The 26,693-nt window shown below is 45.2% G+C and overlaps 1 protein-coding gene across 5 annotated transcripts in view; it reads left to right on the forward strand.

Annotated features, from left to right (window-relative positions):
• Positions 1-26,693, forward strand: part of EDC3 (enhancer of mRNA decapping 3) — a 56,165-nt gene that overhangs the window by 1,557 nt on the left and 27,915 nt on the right. For 2 of the 5 annotated variants that reach the window (XM_075897430.1, XM_075897429.1), the window contains exons 2-3: positions 5,018-5,199; positions 6,916-7,235. In XM_075897430.1, the coding sequence (XP_075753545.1) occupies positions 5,036-5,199; positions 6,916-7,235 (484 nt within the window). In that variant the 5' untranslated portion in view covers positions 5,018-5,035. Of the gene's footprint in view, positions 1-5,017; positions 5,200-5,449; positions 5,526-6,915; positions 7,236-13,530; positions 13,850-24,109; positions 24,156-26,693 lie in introns of those variants that run through there. The other 3 variants (XM_075897431.1, XM_075897432.1, XM_075897433.1) reach the window with 3 other exon arrangements.

Consider the following 26,693-nt stretch of genomic DNA (forward strand, 5'->3'; position numbering starts at 1 on the left):
TTGACAAGGAACAAATATCAAATAAAAAAAATCTTTAAAAATACAGTAATCGCACACTTAAAAAAAAATCCCCACCATGTATATTAAATTTAACACTACTGCCCTTTTATGACCTGTGTGGTTTTTAAAATTAAACTGAACTGAGAAGTAAATTAGCACAATTTGATGTGGCTGTTTCACTCCAGCTTGTGATGTCTGGTAAGGTTTCCTCATTTTTGTTACTTATGAACAGGGCTCGTCGAACCGCGGCAAGCCCCACTCGCCAGCTGCGCTGTTCAGCGATCTGCGCATGCGCAGATCGCCCGAACCCGGCTCTTCCGGGTTGCAATATACTTGCCACAGGCGAGTAGATTGCATTATTTGTCAAGCCCTGCTTATGAAGATTATGGCTTTTTTTTATAGTGCTAAAAATTCAGGACTGTCCCAGATTGCAAATATGAGAGGTTCAAAAACAATAAGGGAGAGACTCATATCTCAGAATAATTGCTTCAGCCTGGCAAATAGTAGCCTTTCAATTTTCTTTAAAGAAACAGTGTAAACCAGGTAGATACTGATTCTTTTTTTGCCCTGGAATTTAAATATGACATCTGTGTTGGCTGCCTTATTCTGCATACATGAAGACTTTGAGTTTAAAGTGCTTCAGGTCCCCCAAACACCTCTCCCTCACTTAATGCCTGGATCCCGGAGCCGTCGCTGCCGCCGCCACGCGCTTCTACCTCCAGGCGCTGGGGAATGTGCGCAGAGCGGCCGGCTGTGAGCAGGCACTGGGGCGCAGCTCAGAAGGAGCAGGAGCTGCATTTCCTTAATCAAAGAGCCGCGAGTTGGCCAGCCCTGATATAGAGCAGAAGCGCACAAAAGGCCAGATTTCATGATTTGTGATACATTTTATATGGCTCTGTATTTGGTAGGGCCCTATTAATAAATAGAACCTTGCTGTTTGTCTCCTAGGCTCTTCTCTTTAATGTTAGAAGGAACCTGTGTGCTACTGTCTTGTGGTCAACAAGGGAGTATGTACATTGGCACAAGCTGCTTTTTTTACATCTTTGGGGGAAAGGCAGCATGTTTCGGTGTGAGCTTTGGATGAGCCAAAGAGCCTAACAAGATTTTAAATATCCAATCCCTTTTACAGAGATATCAGAAATATCCAACTTATGTAATTAATTACCAGGAATTTTGGAAGGCATATTAAACCTCTTTCCTCAGGGTTTACACTATAGTCTGACTATTGGGTCTCCCGGATTTTTATGTGGGGGAGGGGCAGGTTACAGGCAGTCCCCGGGTTACGTACAAGATAGGGACTGTAGGTTTGTTCTTAAGTTGAATCTGTATGTAAGTCGGAACTGGCATCCAGATTCAGCTGCTGAATCTGGACACCAGTTCTGACTTACATACAGATTCAACTTAAGAACCCCAGGCGTCCCCAAGTCAGCTGCTGCTGAAACTGATCAGCAGCTGATTCCAGGAAGCCCGGGGCAGAGCAACTCTGCCTCGGGCTTCCTGTAGTCAGCCGCTGGTCAGTTTCAGCAGCAGCTAACTTGGGGACTCCTGGGGCAGAGTAGCTGGGGTGCTGCCGGGTTGGTCCACTAGCGCCAAGGAGCGGTGCTGTGGGACCAACCGGCAGCGCCCCACCTGCTCTGCCACAGGCTTTGCTCCACATCTCCCTGGTCGGCTGAGGGGAGCTGATCTGGAAGCGCCGCGGGTCCGGCCCCGGGTCCTGCACCGCTTTGCTCCCCGTCTCCCTGGTCTGCTGGCTCCCGCAGCAGACCAGGGAGACGGGGAGCAGCTTTTCTCGCCCCAGAGGAGGCGGGCGGCGGGACCAGGCGTCCCACCGCTCCAGTCCTCCGGGGTGAGAAAATCCCCGTTCGTATCTGCGGATCCGACATAAGTCGGATCCGCGTAACTCAGGGACTGCCTGTATTTCCCATCTGTCCATTGTGCAGTTCTTACATACACCTTCTGCAGCATCTGGTCAGAGACAGAATATTATTCCAGATGACCTTTGGGCCTAATGCAGTATTGCAATTCACATACGCTTAGACTTATCAATATTTTTGTTCTAAAATAAGGAGGAGGGAGTAGACACTTGATCCCTAGTTTTAATGGGGAAATGAGCTATTGCTGAAAATAACTGTGGTAGGTCCTCCTTGAGGGGTAATTGAAACTGCTTTAGTGCAAGGCTAGACCACCAAAAAAACTCACTTGCAGATTTATTGTTTGAAAGCTTGGAATTTTATCCTGGCATTTAAACTGTTTTCAGTACCAGTTGATGAGAACATTTTAGGCTAAAATAATTTGCAGCAACAATTCAACTTCCAAGTATAGGCAGGACAGTGAGTGGATTTGATGCATGCCTACACTGGATTTTGGAGCAAGCCTACCTTTGGGTGTCCACAGACTTGTGCTAGCAATTTAAAAATAGCTATGTATTACGGCGTTGTGTGTCTCATGCTGTCAAGTGCATGTCCCAGGAGTCAGAGGTCAGGCTGTAGCCCAAGCCGAAACATCTACACATCAATTTCTAGAGTGATAGTGTGAGCCCTTACTGGCGCTATTTTGTAGATCTGGGCTGCGAATATTGCTCCCAGATGCAGGGTAAACATGCCCTTAGTGCAGGGATGGCCAAGCTGTGGCTCTGGAGTCACCTGTGGTTCTTCTGAAGTTAATATGTGGCTCCTTGCTCAGGGGCTGCAGCTACAGGTGCCAACTTTCCAGTGCTCAGCTCCTGGCTCCTCCACCTCCTCCAAGCGTATCACGCCCTCGCTCCTTCCCTCCCACAGAGCCTACCAGGTGCCATGAAACAGCTGATTACAGTGGGCAGGAGGTGCGGGGAAGGAGGAGGAGGCACCTGGTGGGGACTGCTCACAAATTACCAGTACTGTAGTCCTTTGGCAATGTACATTGGTAAACTATGGCATTCTCTCAGGCCCAGGTTGACCACACCTGCTTTCGTGGCTCTTTTTCTTCTCAGGTGACTGCAGCAAAGGTTTTTTTCCATGTGATAATTTAGCATTTTAAAATATTTACATATTAGTCACCTAATATCCCATCTCAAAGCACTGTATACATGTTGGCTGCGTCTAGATTGGCATGATTTTCCGGAAATGCTTTTAACGGAAAAGTTTTCCGTTAAAAGCATTTTCGGAACAGAGCGTCTAGATTGGCACGGACACTTTTCCGCAAAAGCACTTTTTGTGGAAAAGCATCCGTGCCAATCTAGACACGCTTTTCCGCAAAAAAGCCCCAATCGCCATTTTCGCAATCGGGGCTTTTTTGCGGAAAACAAATCTGAGCTGTCTACACTGGCCTTTTGCGCAAAAGAGACTTTTGCCTGAATGGGAGCATAATAGTATTTCTGCAAGAAGCACTGATTTCTTACAGTAGGAAGTCAGTGCTTTTGCGGAAATTCAAGCGGCCAGTGTAGACAGCTGGCAAGTTTTTCCGGAAAAGCAGCTGATTTTCCGGAAAAACTGGCCAGTCTAGACACAGCCATTAAGTATGTTAATCTGCCAAACCAACCTGATCTTTGAGAAAATAACTGATTTTTTCAGACAAGGGAAATGCAGTAGCTCTAATCAACCTGGATATCAGTAAGGCATTTAATACATTTCCACATGGGAAATTGTTAGTTAAGTTGAACATTGGGATTAATATCAGATTTGAAAGGTGGCTAGGGAACTGGTGAGAGAAGAGACTGCAGTGGTGAATTGTCAGGCTAGAGAGAAGTTACTAGGGAGTTTCTCAAGGGTTGGCCTTGGAGCCAATCTTGTTTAACATTTTTATTAATGATCTTGAGACAAAATGTGGGTGTGTGATGATAAAATTTGTGGATGGCACAAAGTTGAGAAATATTGCCAATACAAAGGAGGACAGGAATTTCATACAGGAAGATGGGACAACTTTGTAAGATGGAGTAATAGCAGTGGGATGAAATTGAATAGTGCAAGGTCCAAGGTCACACACTAAGGGATTAACAAAAGAACTTTTGTTATAAACTGGGGATTTATCAATTGGAAGAGACAAAGGAGGAGAAAGACCTGGGTGTATTGTTTGATCACAGGATGACTATGAGCAGCCAACGTGATGTAGGCATGAAAGAGGCTAATGCAGTCCTAGGATGTACCAGGTGAGGTATTTTCAGTAGACAGAAGTGTTAGTGCCACTGTACGAAGCACTTGTGAGACATCTGGAATTCTGCATGTGATTCTGATCTCCCACGTTTAAGAAAGATGAATTCAAACTGACACAGGTGCAGAGAAGGACTACTAGAATGATCCAGGGAATGGAAAACCTACCTTATGAGAGGAAACTCAAAAGAGCTTGCCTTGGTTAGCCTAACCACAAGAAAACTGAGAGGAGATATGATCCCTCTGTTTAAATACATCAGAGGGATAAATACCAGTGAGGGGGAAAGATTATTTGTTAAGCATCAGTGTGGACACAAGAACAAATGAATATAAACTGGCTATCAACAAGTTGAGGCTTGAAACCGGGCAAAGATTTCTAACAGAGGAGTGAAGTTTTGGAACAGCCTCCCAATGGATACTCTGGGGGCAGAAAACCTAACTCTCTTCAAAACTTAGGTTAATACTATTTTGGGGGAGGGGGGAAGAGGGGTGGTATGATGGGACTGCCTACAGTGGCATGTAACTTACTAGCATGACTCTGCTAGTAGCAAAAAAATCTCCAACATGGAGTTACTCCAGAGAATTCTTTCTCAGGGGTCTGGCTGGTGGGTCTATGTTTTACTGAGCATTGTTGATGTAGCATCAGAACCATGCCTGTAGGCTTGTTTGTGAAGCACCTAGCATAGTCACTGTCCAAGGGTCTTGCAACCTCAATAAAATCTTACAGCATTCATAGGTATTATCCCTGTCCCACTATGAAAAGACAGGCCACTGAAGTAAGTGCTTATATGTGGCTCAGGATTGTAGCATGGGAGATATAGCTGGTGCTACTTAGGTTTGTCATTCTCCCAATTTTTTCCCCCCTCCCAGCCAATTCTGTTTTCATTTTACAGTGTTCACATCTCAGAAATATGGCTACAGACTGGCTTGGAAGCATTGTGTCCATTAACTGTGGTGATAGCCTGGGCGTCTATCAGGGACGAGTCTCAGCTGTGGATCAGATCAACCAGACCATCTCCTTGACGCGGCCTTTCCATAATGGGGTTAAGTGCATCGTGCCAGAGGTCACCTTCAGGTAGTGTCTCCTCTCTTTGCTTCTTCCAGACAAACTTTATGAATGGCTGAAATTCGGGCATTTTGCATCACACCTCATTACTGCATTTTCTTGGCAAGAAAAGTACCCCTGTTGCTTTTTGGTAGTCCCTATACAGAAAATAAGAGATGCTGCCATTGGGCTTTTGGCTGTTTGAGTTACAATGTGACCACAGATGCAGGTCACAATAGAAGCATGTTGGCAGGAATGATGAAAATGGGTGTCTGCACAGGGTCACTGTGTATTACTTGTCATCCAGCTTATGGTTAGATGGGACTTTTGGGAGATCTTGTGAAATTTTGCCTGGGGCAAGTTGAATTTTTGTGTTCGTTAAAGCATGATTGAAGTGAAAGTCGTGCTGCTAATCATTTAAATTAGATCCTTCCCCCAAACAATCTCTCTTATGGCTCCAGCTGCATATTTATGTTCAAGTCTTTCTTATCTTTTGCAGCTATTCTCCATCTGGAATGGCTTTTTATCACACTGACAAGAATTCTCTTCCTTTTGGCACAATAATCCTGTTCTGTAGTTCTGATGCTATTTGGTGCAGATTGGCCCTGGAGACGCATACCAACCATTTCCAAAACTAACACGCCGACTGCTGTGTAGGAACTAGTGTTATACTATATTACTTGCCCTCTACCTCTGCCCCCATCTCTCTATTATGTTACTGCAGAAGAGTAAAGATTAGTCTTCAGATATTTTATTATCAGTGCAGGTTGGCAAAGTTAATACACACATTTAAATGATTTCCACAAATACACAGATGTAACCATATTTTATTTATAAGCAAAGATAAATAGCAACCTTAGGGAATCTCTCTTCTTTAAAGAGTTGAAACACAGAAGAGGGACAGGAGAAAATTGGAGGAAGAATCCATGTAATGTTGTCTTGGTAATATCATTACCTTTATATCCGAGTATAATAGATATATTCCTAAGATTATGAAGAATAATCAAATGAAAAGCCAAAGACCAAATCTTATACCCAGTCTTTCAGGAGTGACTAGGTAACAGCTTTCACCCACTTCTTTATCATGTGAAAGTGTGGATAATTTCCAGTACTGCTTATAGGCTAATGTTATAGATTATCCGCATTTCCCCCCACCCCCAACAGTACCTTTTTTAGCAGGCTGGCCAGCAGCCTAGCTCAGGCCAGGTCCGGGACCTACCCCTGCTGGAACTCTTCATTTAAAGCATGTTAGGAGCCAGGTGGGCAGGCAGCCTGGCTTAGTTCCTGCTCGCACTTGGTCTGGGTGCTCAGCCCCGCCTCTGGACAAGCAGCTGGTCTGTGAAAGAAGCTGGTTTTCAAACTGACTCCCCTTGCGGATCAGCTCCCATCTGGCACCCTGCACTGCTGCCTCTGACACAATTGTTAGATCTGACACAGAGACAGCAGTGCAGAGTGGCAGGGAGCTCCTTCGGAGTGGGGCCGGAGCACACTGGCTGCCAGCCTCACCTCTGGGGACTGTAGAATAGTTGAGTAACCAATAAAAATTCATGAGGTTAATTGACTATTCAATTAACCGATATTTAACATCCCTAAATACTGTAATCCATGTTAGTGTTGTTTGTTGTGGATTCCAATGAATTAAGCTGCTGCCACAGACTCCAACGTGCTTTTCTATTAGAGGTTTGATTTCTGTAGAGCTGAACGCCAATGCTGACTCCCACTTCTTGTTCTCTGTTCCATGTTTAGGGCAGCTGACATTACTGAGCTGAAGATTCTGCAGATCCCAGGCCCTGGGGACAGCAAACAGAGTGGGGACCTGCAGCATACTGAACTGGGCGGTCCTGGTGTTGGGTGCCAAGTGGGTACCAATCAGAATGGTGCTGGCAAATTGCTAAAGAAGCCGACCTCTTCCAGCAGTGCCCCACAAGCTATCCCAAGGAGAACAGATCTGAAGAATCATGAAGTTGTCATCTCCCCACAACAGCAGCAGTGCTCCAAGAGTTACATGGAACGACATGTGGAATCCTTGAATCAGTCCAAAGGTTTCCGTCGTAGACACAACTCCTGTGAGTATAGTGCCCATTCAGCAGCTTTCCCTTCTCCTTAGCCTGGTGTTCATGGACTCCCTCAGTCTGCTGTGTCTTCCACTGTCCTGAAATGGGCATTTAATATAGTGCTGGGTAGACGTACACAGTTTATTGCTGGTATTCTTGTTTCTACACCATTAATTTCCCCACCCTGTGAAGATGTTTGGGAAAGTGCTACAAGCTGTCAAATATGTTTTTACCCCTAAATTTGTTAGAGCTTAAAACTGCCACTTGTCTTCAGTGATTGCTTTTAGCTATCTTAATAATAGGGGAAACTGATGACAAAATGTACATCTGTAGTTTCTCAGAGTAGACGACGGCTCTCATGACATCTGATAGAGACCATGCACATCCCACTCAGAACGTATTTTCACTCGCAGTATTCTACTAAGAATGTAAGTGACTAGTCGACTAGGAACTCTGCTAGGCGCTTCTCTCCACCTGAGAGGCAGCAAGTGCGGGGAACATGAGCCGGTGCTGGGGGGAGCCTGCTTAAAAGCAGGTTCCACCCCTAACCCATCTCCACAGGGGGCAGTGGGGAAATGGCATGAGCGGGGATTGAAACAGTCCAGTTTGCGCTGGTCCCACTGCTGCTCCTCTCCCTTTGGAATGTACATGAGCTGCCTGCGGCTCTTGTACATTTCAAAGGAAGAAGCACAGAGGGAACCTGTGCCAGCAGGAGGGAGTGCTTTGCTCCTGGCAGGTTCCTGCTGCCTCTCTCCCTTTGAAATGTACACGACCTGCCACGGCTCTTGTACATTTCAAAGGGTGAGGTGTAATGGGATAGTGAGCCTCCCCCCTTATCCACTAATCGAGTAGTTGATGGAAATTCCATCGACTATTCGATTATCTGATTAATTGAAATTTAACATCCTTCGCAGTAACATAAAACACACTTGTGCTGGCCCTTCAGTTGGTTGGTGGGAGGACTGGGTCTGCAGGGGTAGAAGGATCTTGTCATTTCAATTTATTTTGTTTTCTGAAAGTGAGGTACTTTTTATAAGAATCCAGGATACAGTGGTAAATAGCCAAGTGTTTAATGTATAATCTACACAAAATAACTTTGCATGATAATACCTCCACCAGCATTGACAAAAAGGTCAGTTCACATCAAGTCAGCACAAGTAACTGAGAATTACTTTAAATCAATTCCAGGTACCTTTCAGCTTTAATTTTTTGTCAGTGGGTGTATTTTTTAGCAACAGTTTAGAATTCCTAGCCGGATCAGACTATAGCCCTGCAGTGGGACTGAGAGCTGACTGGTCTTGCAGAACTTGCTGCCATAATAGTGGGATAAAAATGCAATAAATAGTGCAGGTGAGAGTAGGTGTTGCGGGATGGAACAGGCCCGGGAGTGGAAGAGAAAAGTCTTGCACTGGGCTGTGTACCAGAGTTTTATGTTCAGCTTTTGTGAAACGAAAGAACGGTAAACAAAGGGAGTTTGCTATGGAGTCCACCCAGGGGAAGTTCCCAAAGAGTTTTTGTGCCTTTCAGGCTTCCGTGAGCAGTAAATACAACATCTGAAGAGGCTCTTAAGGAAGACACTATGGATAGTGAGTGATCGGCTGTTGTGACTTACAAAGAATATGGCACATTTGTCTTTCTACCAGAAGACAGAAGCAACTTCATCTGTACGAAGTACAAGTCAGTCTCCATTTTGGAAGAGAAGGTTAAAGGGCTAGAGGCCCAAGTACATACCCTACCTTGCATCAGAGAAAATCAAGACTTTTTGGAGAGAAGTCTGTTTGGTATTGCAGGCCCAGAATGCTGAAGAATCAGAGGAGGCAGTGCAGAGCAGGGAAGAAAATAGAGTGTGTATGTCCTTCAGAATAAGCAAGGGGAGAACTCCAGTACCCCTAATGCAGAGAGAGGTAAGCACCATTTCAGGATCTGCATAGGTACTACGGTGGAGAATGCTTTAGAAGAGACCTCTGAGGGAAGGGATCAAAAGGAGACCCCATCAACCAGAAGACATGGGATGCATTGTCTTCAGGGTGGGGACTCCACAACCCCCACTCCCAAGAGGAGGAGATGGGAGTCCCTGACAACCACCACCCTCTGAAGAAGGACAGGGTCATCGATCTGCTGATCAGATCAGGAAACTCCAGCAGTGCACTGCTTGCTTAGCCCTACAATTCAGGATGTGATGGAGCACCTGCCAAGACTGATCGTCCGCTACCTCTTCCTATATTGCTATATGGGCACCAGGGATACTGTCAAACATGACCTTGAGCCAGTCAAAGCAGTCTGTGTGGTTCTGGGAAGAAGAATAAAGGCATTTGAGGTGCAAATTGTGTTCTCATCCATCCTCCCTGTAAGGAAAATGCCCATGTAGAGTTAGAGTAAGGCCCATCAAATTGTGGAGGCAGATGCATGGTTACACAAGTGGTGTAGGGGAAGTGACTTTGGATTCTTTGACCATAGCAATCCAGGAAGGAGGATTGCTAGGAAAAGATGGGATCCACCTAACAAAGAGAGAGAAGAGCATCTTTGCAGGCAAATTTGCTATCCTAGTGAGAATCATAGAATACTAGGACTGGAAGGGACCTTGAGAGGTCATCGAGTCCAGTCCCCTGCCCTCATGGCAGGACCAAATACTGTCTAGACCATCCCCGATAGACATTTATCTAACCTACTCTTAAATATCTCCACAGGTGGAGATTCCACAACCTCCCTGGGCAATTTATTCCAGTGTCTGACTACCCTGACAGGAACTTTTTCCTAATGTCCAACCTAAGCCTCCCTTGCTGCAGTTTAAGCCCATTGCTTCTTGTTCTATCCCCAGAGGCCAAGATGAACAAGTTTTCTCCCTCCTCCTTATGACACCCTTTTAGATACCTGAAAACTGCTATCATGTCCCCCCTCAATCTTCTCTTTTCTAAACTAAACAAACCTAATTCCTTCAGCCTTCCCTCATAGGACATGTTCTCTAGACCTTTAATCATTCTCGTTGCTCTTCTCTGGACCCTCTCCAATTTCTCCACATCTTTCTTGAAATGCGGTGCCCAGCACTGGACACAATACTCCAACTGAGGCCTAACTAGCGCAGAGTAGAGCGGAAGAATGACTTCTCGTGTCTTGCTCACAACACACCTGTTAATGCAGCCCAGAATCATGTTTGCTTTCTTTGCAACGGCATCACACTGCTGACTCATATTCAACTTGTGGTCCACTATAACCCCTACATCCGTTTCTGCCGTACACCTTCCCAGACAGTCGCTTCCCAGTGAGGAGGGCTTTAAACCTGGTTTACGGGGAAGGGGTGACCAAGGTAAGTGGGGAGAAGGAAAACACAAGAAAGAGGGTGTAGCAGGATAGGCCTGATCCATACTAAGAATGTAGGGCAATCAGCTGCTTATCTTGGGTGCCTGTACAAAATGCAAGATGCCTGGGAAACAAACAGGAAGAACTGGAAGTCCTGGCAGTCAAGGAACTATGATGTGATTGGCATAACAGAGACTTGGTGGAGTAACTCATGTGACTGGAGCACTGGCATGGATGGGTATAAACCACTAGTGGGCAACAATCATGGTTCTGTGTGTGGCCCACAAGACATTTTATTTACCATTACCCACGTGCAGGGTTTCCATACACATAGTGTTTTTCCTACCAGTATTCCCACAGCAAGATGCATGTAAAGTGAGGTGCGTGATGATTGCACACAACGTTGACTGTAATAGCCCTCTGCATTCAATGTGCTATTAGGGTTCAGTCGGCACACCCCACAAATTCTAGGCATGCGAGTACATTTAGCAAAATGACCCTATCTTGGGAGACCATCTTGGTTGCGACAGTCGTGTGGCCCACTGAGATGGAGGACCATTCGTGCAGCCCACTCACTAGCCTGGCTTGCCCATTGTTGGTATCAACTGTCCAGGAAGGATAGGAGGGGAGAAAAGGTGGGGAAGATGTACTGTATGTGAGAGAGCAGTATGATCGCTCTGAGCTCCAGTACAAAACTGGAGAGAAACCTGTTGAGAATCTATTGACTAGGAGTACCGGCGAGAGCATTGAGGATGATGTTATGGTGGGCATTTGCTGTAGACCACCAGACCAGGAGGTTGAGGTAAATGAGGTTTTCTTCAGACAACTAATAGCATTTTCCAGATTGTGGGTCCTGATTCTCATCTCAGGGGAGACTTCAAACACCCCAACATCCACTGGGAACAATACAGCAGTGCACAGACAATCCAGGAAGGTTTTGGAGAGCGTTGGGGGTGCAACTTCCTGGTGCAGGTGCTGTAGTAACCAAATGCTGGAGGCCTCTTGACCTGCTGCTAACAACCAAGGAAGAATTGGTAGAAGTAGGTGGCAACCTGGGCAGCTGTAGTTGGTTGAATTTAGGATCCTGACAAAAGGAAGAAAGGAGAGCAGCCGAACACGGACCTGTGGCTTCAGAAAAGCAGATTTTGACTCCCTCTGGCAGGAATGGGGGAGCCTGTGCCCACAGACTGGATCCAGCCCTGGCTTACCTTGATGTAGCCCTCCGCAAGGCTGCACTTGTGCTCCAGCCCTGCTTGTGAGTCTCTGAGCCTCAGCACCCCTCACAGGGTTGGACCTGGGAAGCTCTGTCCCTGTGCTCGCCCACAGGGCTTTTCTCTGCCACTGGGAGCGGTGAAGGACAGTGCCTGCGTATGGAGAGTGGCATGGAACCACCTGCTCCCCCTCCCCCGCCAAATGGGAGCTGCGCCAGATAAGTGTCCCAGTCCCCTGCCCCCTCCCTCCCACCCTGACTCTGCTTTCCCATCCCTAGCCCAGTGCATGGTAGCCCCCTCTAGCACACTGAACCCTCCATTTTGGCCCCACCCGTGAGCCTAAAATCTACTAGACCTCAGCCCCCAGAAAAGTTAATCCAGCCCTAGGGGAAAGCTCTGAGTATTGACACCTCCCCGCTCCCATAGGTCTGGAGCACGAGGGGAACCTTGGTGCCCTGAATTGTTAGTTGAGGGCTTTTTTTTTTTCCTGCTTCTGAGTTGGGGACCAATATCAATGAGGTATTTTTCCTTCTCATTTGCATGTGGGCCCTGTCTCATTTTTCTGTGGGTCAATGGCTCCCAACCCATAAAGGGAATTGATCGGGAGGATCCTGAGGAGACTAATATGAGCAGGAAAGGAGGTCAGGAGATATGGCTGTATTTTAAAGAAGTCCTATTGAGGGCACCAGAAACAAACCACAGTGAGCAGAAAGACTAGCAAATATTCTTGCTATTAAGCTTGGTTTCACAGAGAAATCTTTGGTTAGCTTAAACACAAAAAGGAAACTTGGACAGATAACTAGGGAGGAGTATAAAATATTCCTTGAGCATGCGGAGGTATGCTCAGGAAGGCTAAAGCGCAATTGGAGCTGTAGCTGGCAAGGGATATGAAGGATAAGTAGAATGGTTTCTACAGGTATGTTTGCAACAAGAAGGAGGGCAGGGAAGGCGTGCTTAGTTTTGCATCATATTATGTAAAAAGCACTAGTGAAGTGAGTACAAATTAAAATTTCATATAGACAATGTCTTGTTGATACCGCTCTACATACTACACGCTGGAATGTAAGTGCATGTTGAACCTCCCTGTCGAGCACTTTGCTCTGGTCCAGCATGCTGGGGATCTGACCAGTCCCAAACCAGGGAACTTGCCAGACCAAGGGAGGCCAATGCTTGTTCTGCTGCTGCCAGCTGCGGGGCTCCACTCTAGCAGCAGCAGAGGGGCCGGCATTGACCGAATGGGGGACAAAGGGTGCTCAGGGGAAGAGGCGGTGGCAGTCATGGTGGCTGCCGAGCTGTGTGTGGCTGGGGACCAGAGTGGAGCCTGGTGGTTGTCAGGCTGTGCTCTCAGCTCTGCCGCCACCCCACGAGCTCCCCTTGTCCCTGCTCCCCCTCTCACGATTTTGAATGCTGCAAATCAGCTATTTGCTGTGCTCCGGGAGCTCGGTACGGAGTTGCTGAGTGTAGGACCCCCGGCATTTCCCCATGAGTGCTCCAGCCCCAAAACGCCCACAAATGCTGGACAATGGGTGTTGCCGGACGAGGGAAGTCCGGAGTATAGAGGTTCAACCCTGTACAACATTTATATCCCAGCTGATTTATTTTATGATTCTGTGGTAAAAATGAGAGTCAACCATTTTTCAGCAATGCTGTGTTATGACACTTGTCTGATTTTTGTTAGCAAGTAGTTAAGTGAAGTGAAATGTGGAGTACGCAAGACAAATCAACTTCCTGAAAGAGGTACAGTAATCTGAAAAGGTTGAGAGCCATTGCCTTAAACCGTAGTATGTGCTACCCTCACATGCTGCTGTAAAGCATTAGAAGGAACAGTTGAGTGCTGTCATTCTTTGAATAAAATCTTGGGCCTGCCACATCTAGCAGACCCTAGAAGCATGTGCCTAGCCCTGTTGATTTCCATGGGAATGCTAAGTATGTGCTTGTGTGCTCTGAAATCTGTTCCTGAAAGGCTGCTCCTACGGCTAGTCTGCAGGCATGAGCTAGCTTTTATGATGTCATTGTTTGACCATAAAGACTTGTTAACACTTATGTGGCTTGTGGGCAGATATTTCTGTTTGCTAAGTCCAACTGCCCCAGCAGCCTTCAGAATCTACAGTGGCATAGGTGAGAAGAGGCAAATTACATGCTAGAGTTCAGGACAGCTTAGCCTCCCTAGAGTTAAGGCTGACGCTAGCTTCTCACAATAGGTCTGACTTGAGATCTTTTCTCCCAAATAGCGCAACAAGAAACCGGTCTCTCAAACTGTTAAAATGCTGCATCTTGTCTCAAAGTTTTCTTGTAATCTTAGTAGAATTCAGAAAAGTTGGAAATCATTTCACTGCCATTCACTTAGAACCACCCACAAGTAGCTTGGGATTTTTTTTATTTTCAAAATGGTTTGGGCTGCATCAAATTCATGTGTTTTTTGTTGACATTGTTGAGAAATGCTGATTTATTTTTTTTGAGGGGAGGCAGGGGAGTACCATAGTGGGAGAATGTCACTGAAGTTGTTATTTTCAAGTGTATATAGAGCAGTATTTTAAAAAAATAGACTGACCTGTTCCCGGCTTCAGACTCTGCTGCTGTGATTGCTGTCTTGATCCAGAGGCGAGAGGTAGGACCGGGATGAGAATTTAGGAGGTGGGATGGGGTCATATCTGGAATGAGTATGCTGCTTCCTTTCTCCCCAAAGACATAGACTGTCAAGTTGAAAGCAGGGAAAAATTCTGTATGGGGACTAAGACACAAGTTTTGTGTGTGCAAGGGTCTGGAGGATGTATGGGGGAAAGGGGGGTTGTGCAGAGGTGATGGAGAATTCTGGGGAAAAGAAAGAGATGTGGAAATGAGTACAAGGTATTGGAGGACATGGAAAACATGCAGGGGACTGGGCTGAAGTTATGCTGATTGAGCTACAATTCCCTGGGTCCTCTTTGTTCACCTTTGTCACTATAGGTGTGATATTTGCTCTTCACTACTGTTGATCTAGCAGTCCCCCAGCAGTTCTTGATGATAGTAACTAATGGTTCTGAAGTTGTTTCAGTTGGTTCCTTACGTACCCTCGGATGAATTTAATCAGGCCCTGCTGACTTGAATATGTCTAACATTCTTTAATTGGTTCTTTCCCTGTTTTGGCTTGTGTTCCTGTTCTTTCTTGGAAATATTAATTGTGTATCTAGTCACCATTCATCTTTTTAGTGAAAAACTGAAGCAAAATAGCCATTAAGCACCTCAGCCTTCTTGATGTCCTCAGTTATTAGCTCTCCTTCCCCACTCAGCAGAGGACCTATGTTTTCTTTAATCTTTCCATTGCGACTCATGTGTTTCTTGTTTGTCTCTCCCTAGCTGTAACTCAGGCTAAGGCAAAACATTATTTTGTCCCTACATGCTTGCGCTATTCTTTTTACTTCTCCTTAGTAGTTTGTCTGTTTCCACATTTGTAGGGGGTTCACTTTCATTTTCAGGTAATTAAAAGAGCTCCTAATGGAGCTGTATTGGCTGTTTACTATTCTTCTTATATTTCTTTTGCTTTGGGATAGTTTGCCGTTGTGCCTATAATATAGTCTCATAATGAAACTACCAGCTCTTCTGAATGCCTTTATCCCTTTGGTTTTCTTCTTATAGGACCATACTTACCAGCTCCTAAGTTTTTTAGTTTGCTTTTTTGAAGTCCTGTGTCCATATTTTGTTGTTTTTACTCCTTTTTTCCTTAAAATCACAACATCCATCACTTCATGATCTCTCTAATCCAAATTGCCTTCCATCTTCAGATTCACAGCCAATTCAACCCTGTTGATCAGAATCAAGTCTCAAAAGGCCATCCCCCGTGTTGTTTCAGAAAGCGGAGGAAGTACAAAGTTGTCCCCAATATTTTCCAATAAGATCTCAAAATGTGTGAGGTGTGTTTGTTTGTTTGTTTGTTTGTTTGTTTGTTTGTTTGTTAAACAGATACTGTATTTGGGTAGTTAAGGTTCCAAATTACTCCCCTTATGTTTTGGATGTTTGTTGTAGAAATACCTCATGACCTCTTCTGAAATCACTCTGTTCCTTTCATTCTTCCCCCCTTTATTTTTCTTTACCCAGAAACTTCCATCTTTTCTGTCTTTGGCCTCCTTTGGGACTTCAGCCCAAAGTGCCTGTGTTCTTGGTGTATATCACAACATCACCTTTCTTTTTTCCCTGCTTGTCCTTCCTGACATGCTCTACACACTGTAGCAATATTCTGGGTTGTCATGAGATTTATTCCACAAAGTCTATGATGTTGCTTAAGTCATAATTTATCTTGTGCACTAAAATTTTCAGCCAGGGTTGGCAGTTTTCCAGGAAAAACTAGGTCAATTCAGGATGCTGGTTTTAAACTGGGAAAGTATAAAAAATAAAATTATTAAAATAGACAAATGAAAAGTAGTGACAAATGTTTAGCATTTTGCTATTAGTTATGCAGTACAGGTTGATCCTCTCTAGTCCAGCATCCTTGGGACCTGACCAGTGCCGAACCAGAGAATTTGCTGAACCACGGGAGGTCGATATTGTGTAGCAGCATTACATCGACAATTCTTCCACTGTTTACTGGGCTCTTAGAAGACATTTAGCGTTAAATTAGAGCTAAATAACAGACCACTGAGCGCCAGCTCTGGTGGCTGTAAACAAAATTTATGGGACCAGAGGAAACTTGGCCTCATCCATGATAAATTAAAATCATGCCAGACCACAGATGTTGCCGGTCTAAAGAGGTTCAACCTGTAATATGGTCACTTTAGTTCAAGGAAATAAAACGAAACACAAGAAGAAGCTGTATGCTGTTCCCTTGGCTACCTCAAAAAGAAACTGAAACTTCTGAACCTGGGAATTTTTCCTTTTTTGGCAATGAAAACCGTGTGTTTGTTTTGCAAGCAAAGACTGGGATCTCCTAAGTTCAGAAGATTGTTTCTGTTTGAGGTAAACTGCCAAACAAAGCATCCAGTCCTCTTTCTCTTGATCTGGTTGACTGGAATTGCAACTGCTACAATTCAGCTCGGTAATCAAGTCAAAATATTTCAGTATAAGCAAAGGTGGAAGACCACTTGATCCAATTTATGATTATTTTGAGAAAGTTAATGAAGATGGCGAAGTTGCAAAGAAAACGTGGGAAGGCAGACCGTACGTGTAAGAAATATTTTGCAAAATGCCGTGAAAAGAACGAGAGAGACCAAAGCCACTGACTTTGACTAATGCTCATATATGTTTAACTAAACTTTGTGGATGAAAGTACTTGCTATTGCCAAAGAATATAAAAAGAAAGCCTCAGGTTGGCCAGAGACAATAAGGAGGAAATTTCACTTGTTTTCAACCACAAATAGATATGTTTGTAAAAAATGTAGACTTGAAAATTCCAGCATTTTTTATGGCTGTTAAATTCCCTTTTCTGTTATAAAGTACCCAGTTTTTCAAGCAATGATCTGCTTCTTAAGGCCAGACAACAAAGCACCCAGTTGAAAGCTGGTAGCAAGTGAACTCTTAGATTGCAATGGCTTCAGTAGCTTACTAATGGCTTAAAGGTGGAAGCACTCAACAGATTACATGGGCAGTTACAGTACTCCAATAATCTTATATTAATCTGCACACTGATCCTGTGATAAATAACTGTGGTTTCTGTGTCAGTGGTTGATACTGGAAGCAGTAAGAAAACTGGAAAGTACTGTGCTATGCTGATAAGAGAAGCCATGGCGTTAGCAAACGAACTTAATGGTGGTTATGACTTGACAGATAACAAGAAGAAGATGCAGAGTACGAGAAGTGAATTGGAGCAAGTTGTTGATGCTTTGATTATGTATGGATGTGGATCACAGTGGCTAAATCTACCTTTCATCAAGTGCTTTGATGAAACATGTCATAGATTTGCAAGTGTTTTCATAATACTAGTTTAAAGAATGCTAAGCCTCGGATCCCGGTGACACATGATGAGAGAGCCAAATAACATGCTAGGAAAGTAGGGCTGTTAAACTATTAAAAAATAATTGCGATTAATCGTGAGATTTTTTAAATGATGCAGTTCCACGATTATTCAGTTACGTGGTATCTTAACATCCCTACTCAGGATACAGCCATTCAGAACTGAGGAATAAGCTTGTGCTAGCCATTCTGTCAGAGTTGGTCATCTGCTACAGCAGGGGTTCCCAAACTTTTTGACATGGGGACCAGTAAATCCATTCACGAGCTTTTGGAGGACGGATAACATCAATTTGCATATTCATTAAGCAAATGATGGATATTCAAATAAGTTGTTTCTGGTCCTCCCAAAGCCCTCAGTGCCAGCGTTAGCAAAGCTTTTGATACAGTCACCCACAATATTCTTGCCAGCAAATTAAGGGAATATGCATTGGATAAATGGACTGTAAGATGGATAGAAAGCTGGCTAGACCAGGGTTTCCCAAACTTTTTACTTTAGTTGGAACCCATTTTTAGTAGTTTTTTTGCAGCCCAAAAATATAAACGCATATTAAAAAAAGAATGAAAAATGAATACATTTTCAGTGTTTCACCTGGTTGCATCCTCCACCCAGCCTGGGCCAGGGCTTGGAGGACCCGGCACTGCATGCTCCAGGAAGCGGTAGCAGGAGCAGATTGGGGCTAGGGTATCTGGCTAAGAGGGAGGGTGCAAGGAAGGGTAGGGTTGACAGGTGTCCGGTTTTGTACAGGACAGTCTGGTATTTGAGGGTTTTGTCTGGGAAACAAATTGAGAAATTACCAGACATATAAAATGCCTGGTATTTTCTAATTAGGTACGTTTTATTATAATTAGGTGTATCAGTCCTTAGCTGGGAACTGCCTGGCTGGTAGATGTGCTCACGCTGCCTGAGGCAGTTCGCAACTACTTGAGGGAGGGTATGTGCGGGGGGGGGGAGGGGGGGGGCAAAATGGAATCCCTGGCCAGACTCTCTCATCTGCCAGGGTCTGTAGGATCTGCATGTGCCCAGGTCAGTCCTGCTCCCCACCCCCTTCTCCTCCTGATCTCCCCAGTCCAGCCCTGCTGCCCCCGTCCAGCCCTGCTTCCGGTGACCGGTTCCCCCCCCCCCAATCTCCCCTGTCATCCCTGTTCCCTCGACAACCCCCCCACCCCTGCTTCCAGCAGCTGGTTCTCCTGTCCTCCTCCTCCTGATCTCCCTCATCCAGCCCCCCGTCCAGCCCTGCTTCCACCACCTGCCCATATCTCTGATGGACAGCTCCGCTGCTTCCAACCCTGCTTCTGCTGCCCGCCTGCCTGCCCGGATCTCCGTGGGACAGCCCTGCTACCCCTAACCCTACTTCCGCCGCCCGCCCAGATCTCCGTGGGACAGCCCTGCTATCCCTAACCCTGCTTCCGCCGCCCACCCGCCTGCCCGGATCGCCATGGGACGGTCCTGCTATCCCTAACCCTACTTCCACCGCCTGCCCAGATCTCCGCAGGACAGCCCCGCAGCCTCCAACCCTGCTTCTGCTGCCCGCCCGCCTGCCCGGATCTCCGCAGGACAGCCCCACAGCCTCCAACCCTGCTTCTGCCGCCCGCCCGGATAGCCGCCGGACAGCCCCATAACTCCTTACCCTGCTTCTGCCGGTTGCTGTCCCCAACCCTGCTTCCTGGCAGCCGGTTCCCCGCTGCCACCTCCTCCCAGCCTGCTCTGGTCTGCCCCGCTCTGCTCCCCTCCTGGCAGCCACCAGCCATGCTGAGGCCCGGTATTTTTTTCCCGTGGCTGGAAAACGCTGATCTAGTCCATCATCCAGTGGGTATATTTGCTACTATTTTAATCCCGTGTAGTTTTAAATGTTTCATTTGATGGTACTTCTAGCACTTCCCTTCCAAAGTCTCTTAAATCTCACTGAACTTGGTAAGTTTCCTGAATTTTCTTTAATTACATCCAGCTGCTCCAAAGTGTTATCCCATGAGCCATCTCTCTGAAAGTACCTCTTTGAACTGCTGCTTTGCTTTGACCTCATTGACTGAAATTTGTATGCTAGTTACACCTCTTCATAGCATTTTGCTAGGCTTTTTGTAGTTTGTAGTTAGCAAAGAGTGCTTTAAGTCCATTCTATTTGTCTTTAAACACAAGAGACGAGAACAGTTGTGTTGCAACATACTCTGAAAAAAAATCTTCTATTATTGACTTACGACTGTCTGAAAATCTTTGGAAATCAATAAGGCAGGCTTGAATTTTAAACATCTGCAGGTGTTAATTACCTATATTTGGTCATCTTCCATCCTCCATGGTTTTGGTGGAGAGAAGGTTTTGAACCCTCTGGATTAAATGCGAGTACCTTGCATGACAGCTTGAATTGCACAGAACCTCTCTGAAACGCACAGGTTTGGGGAACAGATTAAATGTGACTGTCAGCTGTAGGATGCAAGAGATGTTGGCTGCAAGAGAAAGGGGCACTTAAGTCCATGAAGGAATGTGTTGAGAAGTTTTCTGGGGTTAAAACAGCTGCACCTGACCCTTAGGTGACCTTTTGCGTGCTAAGTCAGAACCATAGTTCTCCCTTTACAGTGCTTGTGTGACAGAAATCAATAAACAACAAATGGCAGTGTGGGTTACACAACAATGGGTTACGTGCAAAGCTGGCACCAGGCTCATTCATGCTAGGGCTGGTAGTAAAATCTCCCCGAGGGATCTTACAGGAAGGAAGGCAGCCAACCCACTGGAGACTTTCTAGTTGCTTGACTGTTTATAATTGGAAGGTAAAGCAGTTCGGGAAGCACTGTTTACCTTTTCGAAGGGAAGTGCTTTTTTTTTCTTTTTTGTGCCATGGCAAAGTGCCATGTTGATGCCAAGCCGTATATTTCACTTGAATTAGTGGAGCATACTGATACAGGAAACTAGCTCACAGTGCCTCTTCTGGTATAGCTGAAAAAAAAGACAGAACTGTGTAGCACTTTAAAGACTAGCAAGATGGTTTATTAGGTGATGAGCTTTCGTGGGCCAGACCCATTTCCTCAGATCAATATGTGGAAGAAAATCGGCACAACCATAGATACCAAAGTGATACAATCAAAAAAAGGTGAACACATGTGAAATTGACAAATCAAATTTTAGAACAGAGTGGAGGTGAGGGGGGAAGGTAAGTTTCTGTGAGGTAATGACATAGGGGAAGTTTCTGTGAGGTAATGGCATTAGGGGTGATAATTAGGGAAGCTATCTTTGTAATGGGTGAGATAATTAAAGTATTTGTTTAAACCCATACGTAAAGTGTCAAATTTAAGCATGAATGACAATTCTGAAGCTTCTCGTTGAAGTCTGGAGTTAAAGTCTCTTTGAAGCAATATGCATGTTTTAAGGTCATTAAGTGAATGATCAGTCTGGCTGAAATGGCAGGCAACAGCTTTCTCTCTGTGAGCGAGTCTTATGTCTGTTTTGTGTGCAATGATTCTTTGGCAAAGTGTCTGAGACGTTTGTCCAATGTACATAGCAGATGGACACTTTAGGCACGTGATGGCATAAATTATATTTCTGGATGAACAGGAATATGTGTTCTTGATCTTGTAACTGGCATGGTTGGGTCCAATAATGGTGTCAGCAGAGTAAATTATGAGGACAAAGCTGGCACCGGGGTTTGTTGCAAGGGAAAGTTCCAGGGTTGGTATTAGTGTGATATGTCCTGTGGTTGTTCGTAAGAATCATCCTGAGGTTAGGTAGTTGTCTATAGGAGACTATGGGTCTGTCTCCCAGAGCCTCTCGGAGTGTAGTATCCTGTTCCAGTATAGTTTGTAGTTTATTTTTAATGCGTTGGACGGGTTTAAGTTGGGGGCTATAGGTGATGACAAATGGTATTCTATTGTTGGTTTTCCTGGGTCTGTCTTGAAGTAGATGGTTTCTGGGTATTCGTTTGTCTCTTTCAATTTGTTTTTTATTTCTCCAGGTGGGTAATTGAGGTAAATAAATGCTTGGTAGAGATCCTGAAGTTTCTGGTCTCTGTCAGTGGGATTAGAGCAGATGCGATTGTATCTAAGGGCTTGGCTATAGACGATGGGTCGTATGGTGTGTTCTGAATGGCAGCTGGAGGCATGTAGGTAACTGTAGGAGTCAGTGGGTTTTCTGTAGAGAGTGGTGTCTAATTTGCCATTGGTGATTTGTACTGTGGTGTCCAGGAAATGGATCTCTCGTGTAGAATGGTCCAGGCTGAGATTGATGGTGGGGTGTAGGTTGTTAAAGTCTCTGTGGAATGTATCCAGTGTTTCTTTGCCATGGATCCAGATCATAAAGATGTCATCAATGTAGCGTAAGTAGAGAAGGGGTAAAAGGGGACTGGATCTGAGGAAACATTGTTCTAAGTCAGCCATAAATATGTTAGCGTACTGTGGGGCCATGCGGGTACCCATGGCTGTGCCGCTGATTTGGAAGTATAAGTTGTCCCCAAATTGGAAATAATTGTGAGTGAGAACAAAGTTACATAGGTCTGCTACCAGATTGGCAGTGGTATCCTCTGGGATAGTGTTTCTAATTGCTTGTAATCCATCTTCATGTGGAATATTGGTGTAGAGAGCTTCTACGTCCATGATAGCAAGGATGGCATTATCAGGGAGGTTATCGATGTTTTGTAGTTTTCTCAGGAAATCAGTAGTATCTCAGAGATAGCTGGGAGTGTTGGTTGCCTAGGGTTTGAGTAGAGAGTCTACATCGCTGGATAATCCAGTAGTGAGCATGCCGATACCTGAGATGATGGGGCGTCCGGGGTGTCCAGGTTTATGGATTTTGGGAAGCAGATAGAACAATCCTGGTCGGGGTTCAGAAGGTGTGTCTGTGTGGATTTGGTCCTGAGTAGAGGTGGGAAGTTTAAGGAGACAGCATAGTTTCTTTTGGTATTCTGAAGTAAGATCAGAGGAGAGAGGTTTGTAAAATGTGGTGTTGGAGAGTTGTCTAGTTGCCTCCTGGTCATAGTCGGATTTATTCATAATGACCACAGCACCCCCTTTGTCAGCTGGTTTGATTATAATGTCCGGGTTGTTTTTGAGACTCTGGATGGCAGAGTGTTCAGCGCGGCTGAGATTGGATGTCGCTTGTTGTTTGTGAATGTCAATCTGGCATTGTTGCGGAAGCATTGTATATAGAAATCCAGATTGTAATTCCGACCATCGGGGGAGTCCATATAGAATTGTTTTTCTTTTGGTGTTGATAGAGGGTATCTGTTTGGTCAGCTTGATGTTCAGTAGTAGTTTGGAAATATTCTCGTAGACGGAGGCGGCGAAAGAAAGCCTCAAGGTCACCACAAAATTGAATCCAGTTAGTGGGGGAGGTGGGGCAGAAAGAAAGCCCCCGGTATAAGACAGACTCTTCTGCTGGGTTGAGTTTGTAGCTAGAGAGGTTAACAATATTATCCGGTGGGTTGAGGTAGTTGCTGTTGTAGCCTGTGCTGTGGAACAGTTTAGAAAGTTTGTTGTCTTTTCTTTTTAGTAGGGAATGGAAATGTGTATAGTAGATTTCTCGTCTTGTGGAACAAAAGTCTTGTGAAGTGTTAGTTGGTGTGGAGGTTTGTCTTGAGATGAGATTCTCTAGGTTAGAGATGTCATTCTTGATGTTTTTCTGTTTCTTGATGTTTTTCTGATTTTCTTGATGTTACAGACCCATAGTCTCCTATAGACAGCCACCTAACCTCAGGATGATTCTTACCAACAACCACAGGATATATCACACTAATACTTTCCCTTGCAACAAACCCCGGTGCCAGCTTTCTCCATATATTTACTCTGCTGACACCATTATTGGACCTAACCATGCCAGTTACAAGATCAAGAACACATATTCCTGTTCATCCAGAAATATAATTTATTCCATCACGTGCCTAAAGTGTCCGTCTGCTATGTACATTGGACAAACATCTCAGACACTTTGCCAAAGAATCATTGCACACAAAACAGATATAAGACTCTCTCACAGAGAGAAAGCTGCCGCCTGCCATTTCAGCCAGACTGATCATTCACTTAATGACCTTAAAACATGCATATTGCTTCAAAGAGACTTTAACTCCAGACTTCAACGAGAAGCTTCAGAATTGTCATTCATGCTTAAATTTGACACTTTATGTATGGGTTTAAACAAAGACTTTAATTATCTCACCCATTACAAAGATAGCTTCCCCAATTATCACCCCTAATGTCATTACCTCACAGAAACTTACCTTCCCCCCTCACCTCCACTCGTGTTCTAAAATTTGATTTGTCAATTTCACATGTGTTCACTTTTTTTTGATTGTATCACTTTGGTATATATGGTTGTGCTGATTTTTCTTCCACATATTGATCTGAGGAAGTGGGTCTGGCCCACGAAAGCTCATCACCTAATAAACCATCTTGTTAGTCTTTAAAGTGTTGGATAGTTCTGTCTTTTGTTTCAGGTACACCAGACTAACACGGCTGCATCTCTATCACTATTCTTCTGGTATACTGAGAGCATGAATGGGCTGGAAGGGGAGAAGTCATGTGTGTGGTGAGTGAGAGAATTGCAGGCAAGTGAATGAGCTGAACTGAAAACCCTGGATACACAGAACAGGTACAGCAAAGGCAACAGCTGTGATACACAGACATCAGTTAGGAATTGTCTGGCAATAGTGATCTGCATTAGATTCAAGCTGGTGCCCTAGAGTTGAACCGGTCTGCATCCTGTTAGTCATCTTAATCTACCATTTCCCTAACCGCATTTTTACTTGTATTTTATACTCTCCGGCTTCGTCTAGACTGGCATGATTTTCCGCAAATGCTTTTAACAGAAAAGTTTTTCTGTTAAAAGCATTTGCTGAAAAGAGCGTCTAGATTGGCACGGACGCTTTTGCGCAAAAGCACTTTTTTTGTGCAAGAAAGCCCCGATCACCATTTTCACCATCGGGGCTTTTTTGCGCAAAACAGTTTTTAGCTGTCTACACTGGCCCTCTTGCGCAAATACATTTGCGCAAGAGGGCTTTTTCCCGAACGGGTGCAGCATAGTATTTGCGGAAGAACATTGACAATCTTACATTAGATCATCAGTGTTCTTGCGCAAATTCAGGTGGCCAGTGTAGACAGCTGGCAAGTTTTTCCGCAAAAGCAACTGCTTTTGTGGAAAAACTTGCCAGTCTAGACACAGCCTCGTTTTCTTGATCTTCCCCCATTCTGCGTTTTATTACCTCTTGCCTTGTCTAGATCATAAGCCATCCACAGACAAGGCTCTGAATGACTCTGGAGGTCCTATAAGGACACAACTGCAATATGCTTTGGTGACCATGAATTATGCAAGTTTTGTTGTGGTTGTAATGGAGTCCTTACACAAGAGCTAACTGTGGCAGTCAGCAGGGTGTCAGAGGGGCTGACCATCAGTGCGGATTAAAAGGCTGCCCTCCACAATTGTGGGTTTAGTTTTGATGGGGCATGGCTTTGGCTCCCATTCAGTATGTCTACTGGAGAGTACGGGGGAGCTTTCTGACCATTGTTCTCTCTCTTTCTCTAATGCAGTTTTCTAATCTGTCACCATTTACACTTCAGCTGGCTCTGTTCCCTGCAACCACCACTTGGCGGTAGATGCTGCTATGTCCATCTCTTGTTTTTTAGGGCAGTTGAAGCGTAGAATGCCATTATTTTCAGAAGAGTCTGGCAATGAGTCCAAAACACTCATTTGGTAACAGGAGCACATTGGATCCTAGCTGGCACTGATGTGAAAAGCAGACTTCTTTTGACATGTCATTGTAGGCTCTGTGGTCTGTCAAGCTGCAGGAGTGCAGAGGGAATCCTTTGCTTAGTTCGGAGATCTTTAAATGCTTTCCTGGAACCTCTCTGCAGTGTTAGGGCAGGCAGAGATCTGAAGTGAAGTGTAACTGAAACCTTTCCCTCTCCCACAAAGCTGACAGAGGAGGGATCACATGAGGATCACCAGTTATGATCCCTCCCTCTGGGACATCTGGCTCGGGCCACTGTCGGCAGACAGGATACTGGGCTGGATGGACCTTTGGTCTGACCCAGTGTGGCCGTTCTTAGGTTCTTAAAGCTATGCAGGCTGCTAAGGGGCTTCACATGAGCATTCTGTGTGTTGTAGTTCCAGCTGTTGCAGTGGTTTTTGCTTGAATTCTTCATTTATTCCTCTCTCCTAATCTTTTGCATTTGCAGGTTGTGATGTAGTGGGGATTTTGTCCACTCTTGTTGTAGTCCTGTGTTCACTCTGTTGTTGCATTCACAGTTTGCTTTGTTGTGCTTTGTAATTCCTGCTGTTCTGAAGTAACTCTGTGTGCGTGCCTCAGTTTCCCTGGGCACTGCAGCACTATCTGGATGAGGAGAGAGAGGATGGGCACGACTCACTGTGGAAGTCAGTCTCTCTCATCCTGAGGACCAGGTGACAGCAAATAACACCTTGGGCCTGGAAGCAGGTTGAAGCAGGAGGTGGGGCTGCCTGCGGGATGTGAGCAATGGCTGAGAATGGGAGTTAGGTTTTCTGCTGGCTTATGGAGAAAGGAGCTTAGCTGGCCTGGGGGGCCAGGGCAGGGGTCCGAACCTCGGGCTCTGGGCCCCCCTTTCCCCAAGATGGATTGTACTGAATGCCCTTTGGTTCCTGTAACAAGAAGTCTGAGCTACTCTGTGTCCCTGTGAACCAGTGAACCTTCTGCTTTACTTGCTGGCTGAAAGTCCCATGTGACTGCGGATGGAGGTGCAGGCCCAGTGACTCCCACACACTCAGTGACACACGTCATCTGCCAACTTTTGTTTAATCCCTTGCCAGTGTGGAAAATGTATTCACCCCCTCTGGGTGGCTTCTTTCATGGAGAAAAATCTTCTGGTTCATCTCATTTTCATCTCCTGATTGCAATAAGATGGCAGCTTGAAAGGACACTCTCAACTTGAAAATTATGCTCATGTCTGAAAATGAACTACAAGTTGAACCTCTCTGGTCCAGCAACATCCGTGGCCTGGCATGATTTTAGTTGGTTGGATAGCCACACCCATGATAAGTGGAAAGTTTCCCACAGTCCCATACAGCATGTTTACAGCCACCAGGCCTGGCTCT

This window comes from Pelodiscus sinensis, chromosome 14 (assembly GCF_049634645.1).
Source record: "Pelodiscus sinensis isolate JC-2024 chromosome 14, ASM4963464v1, whole genome shotgun sequence".
NCBI lineage: Eukaryota > Metazoa > Chordata > Testudines > Trionychidae > Pelodiscus > Pelodiscus sinensis.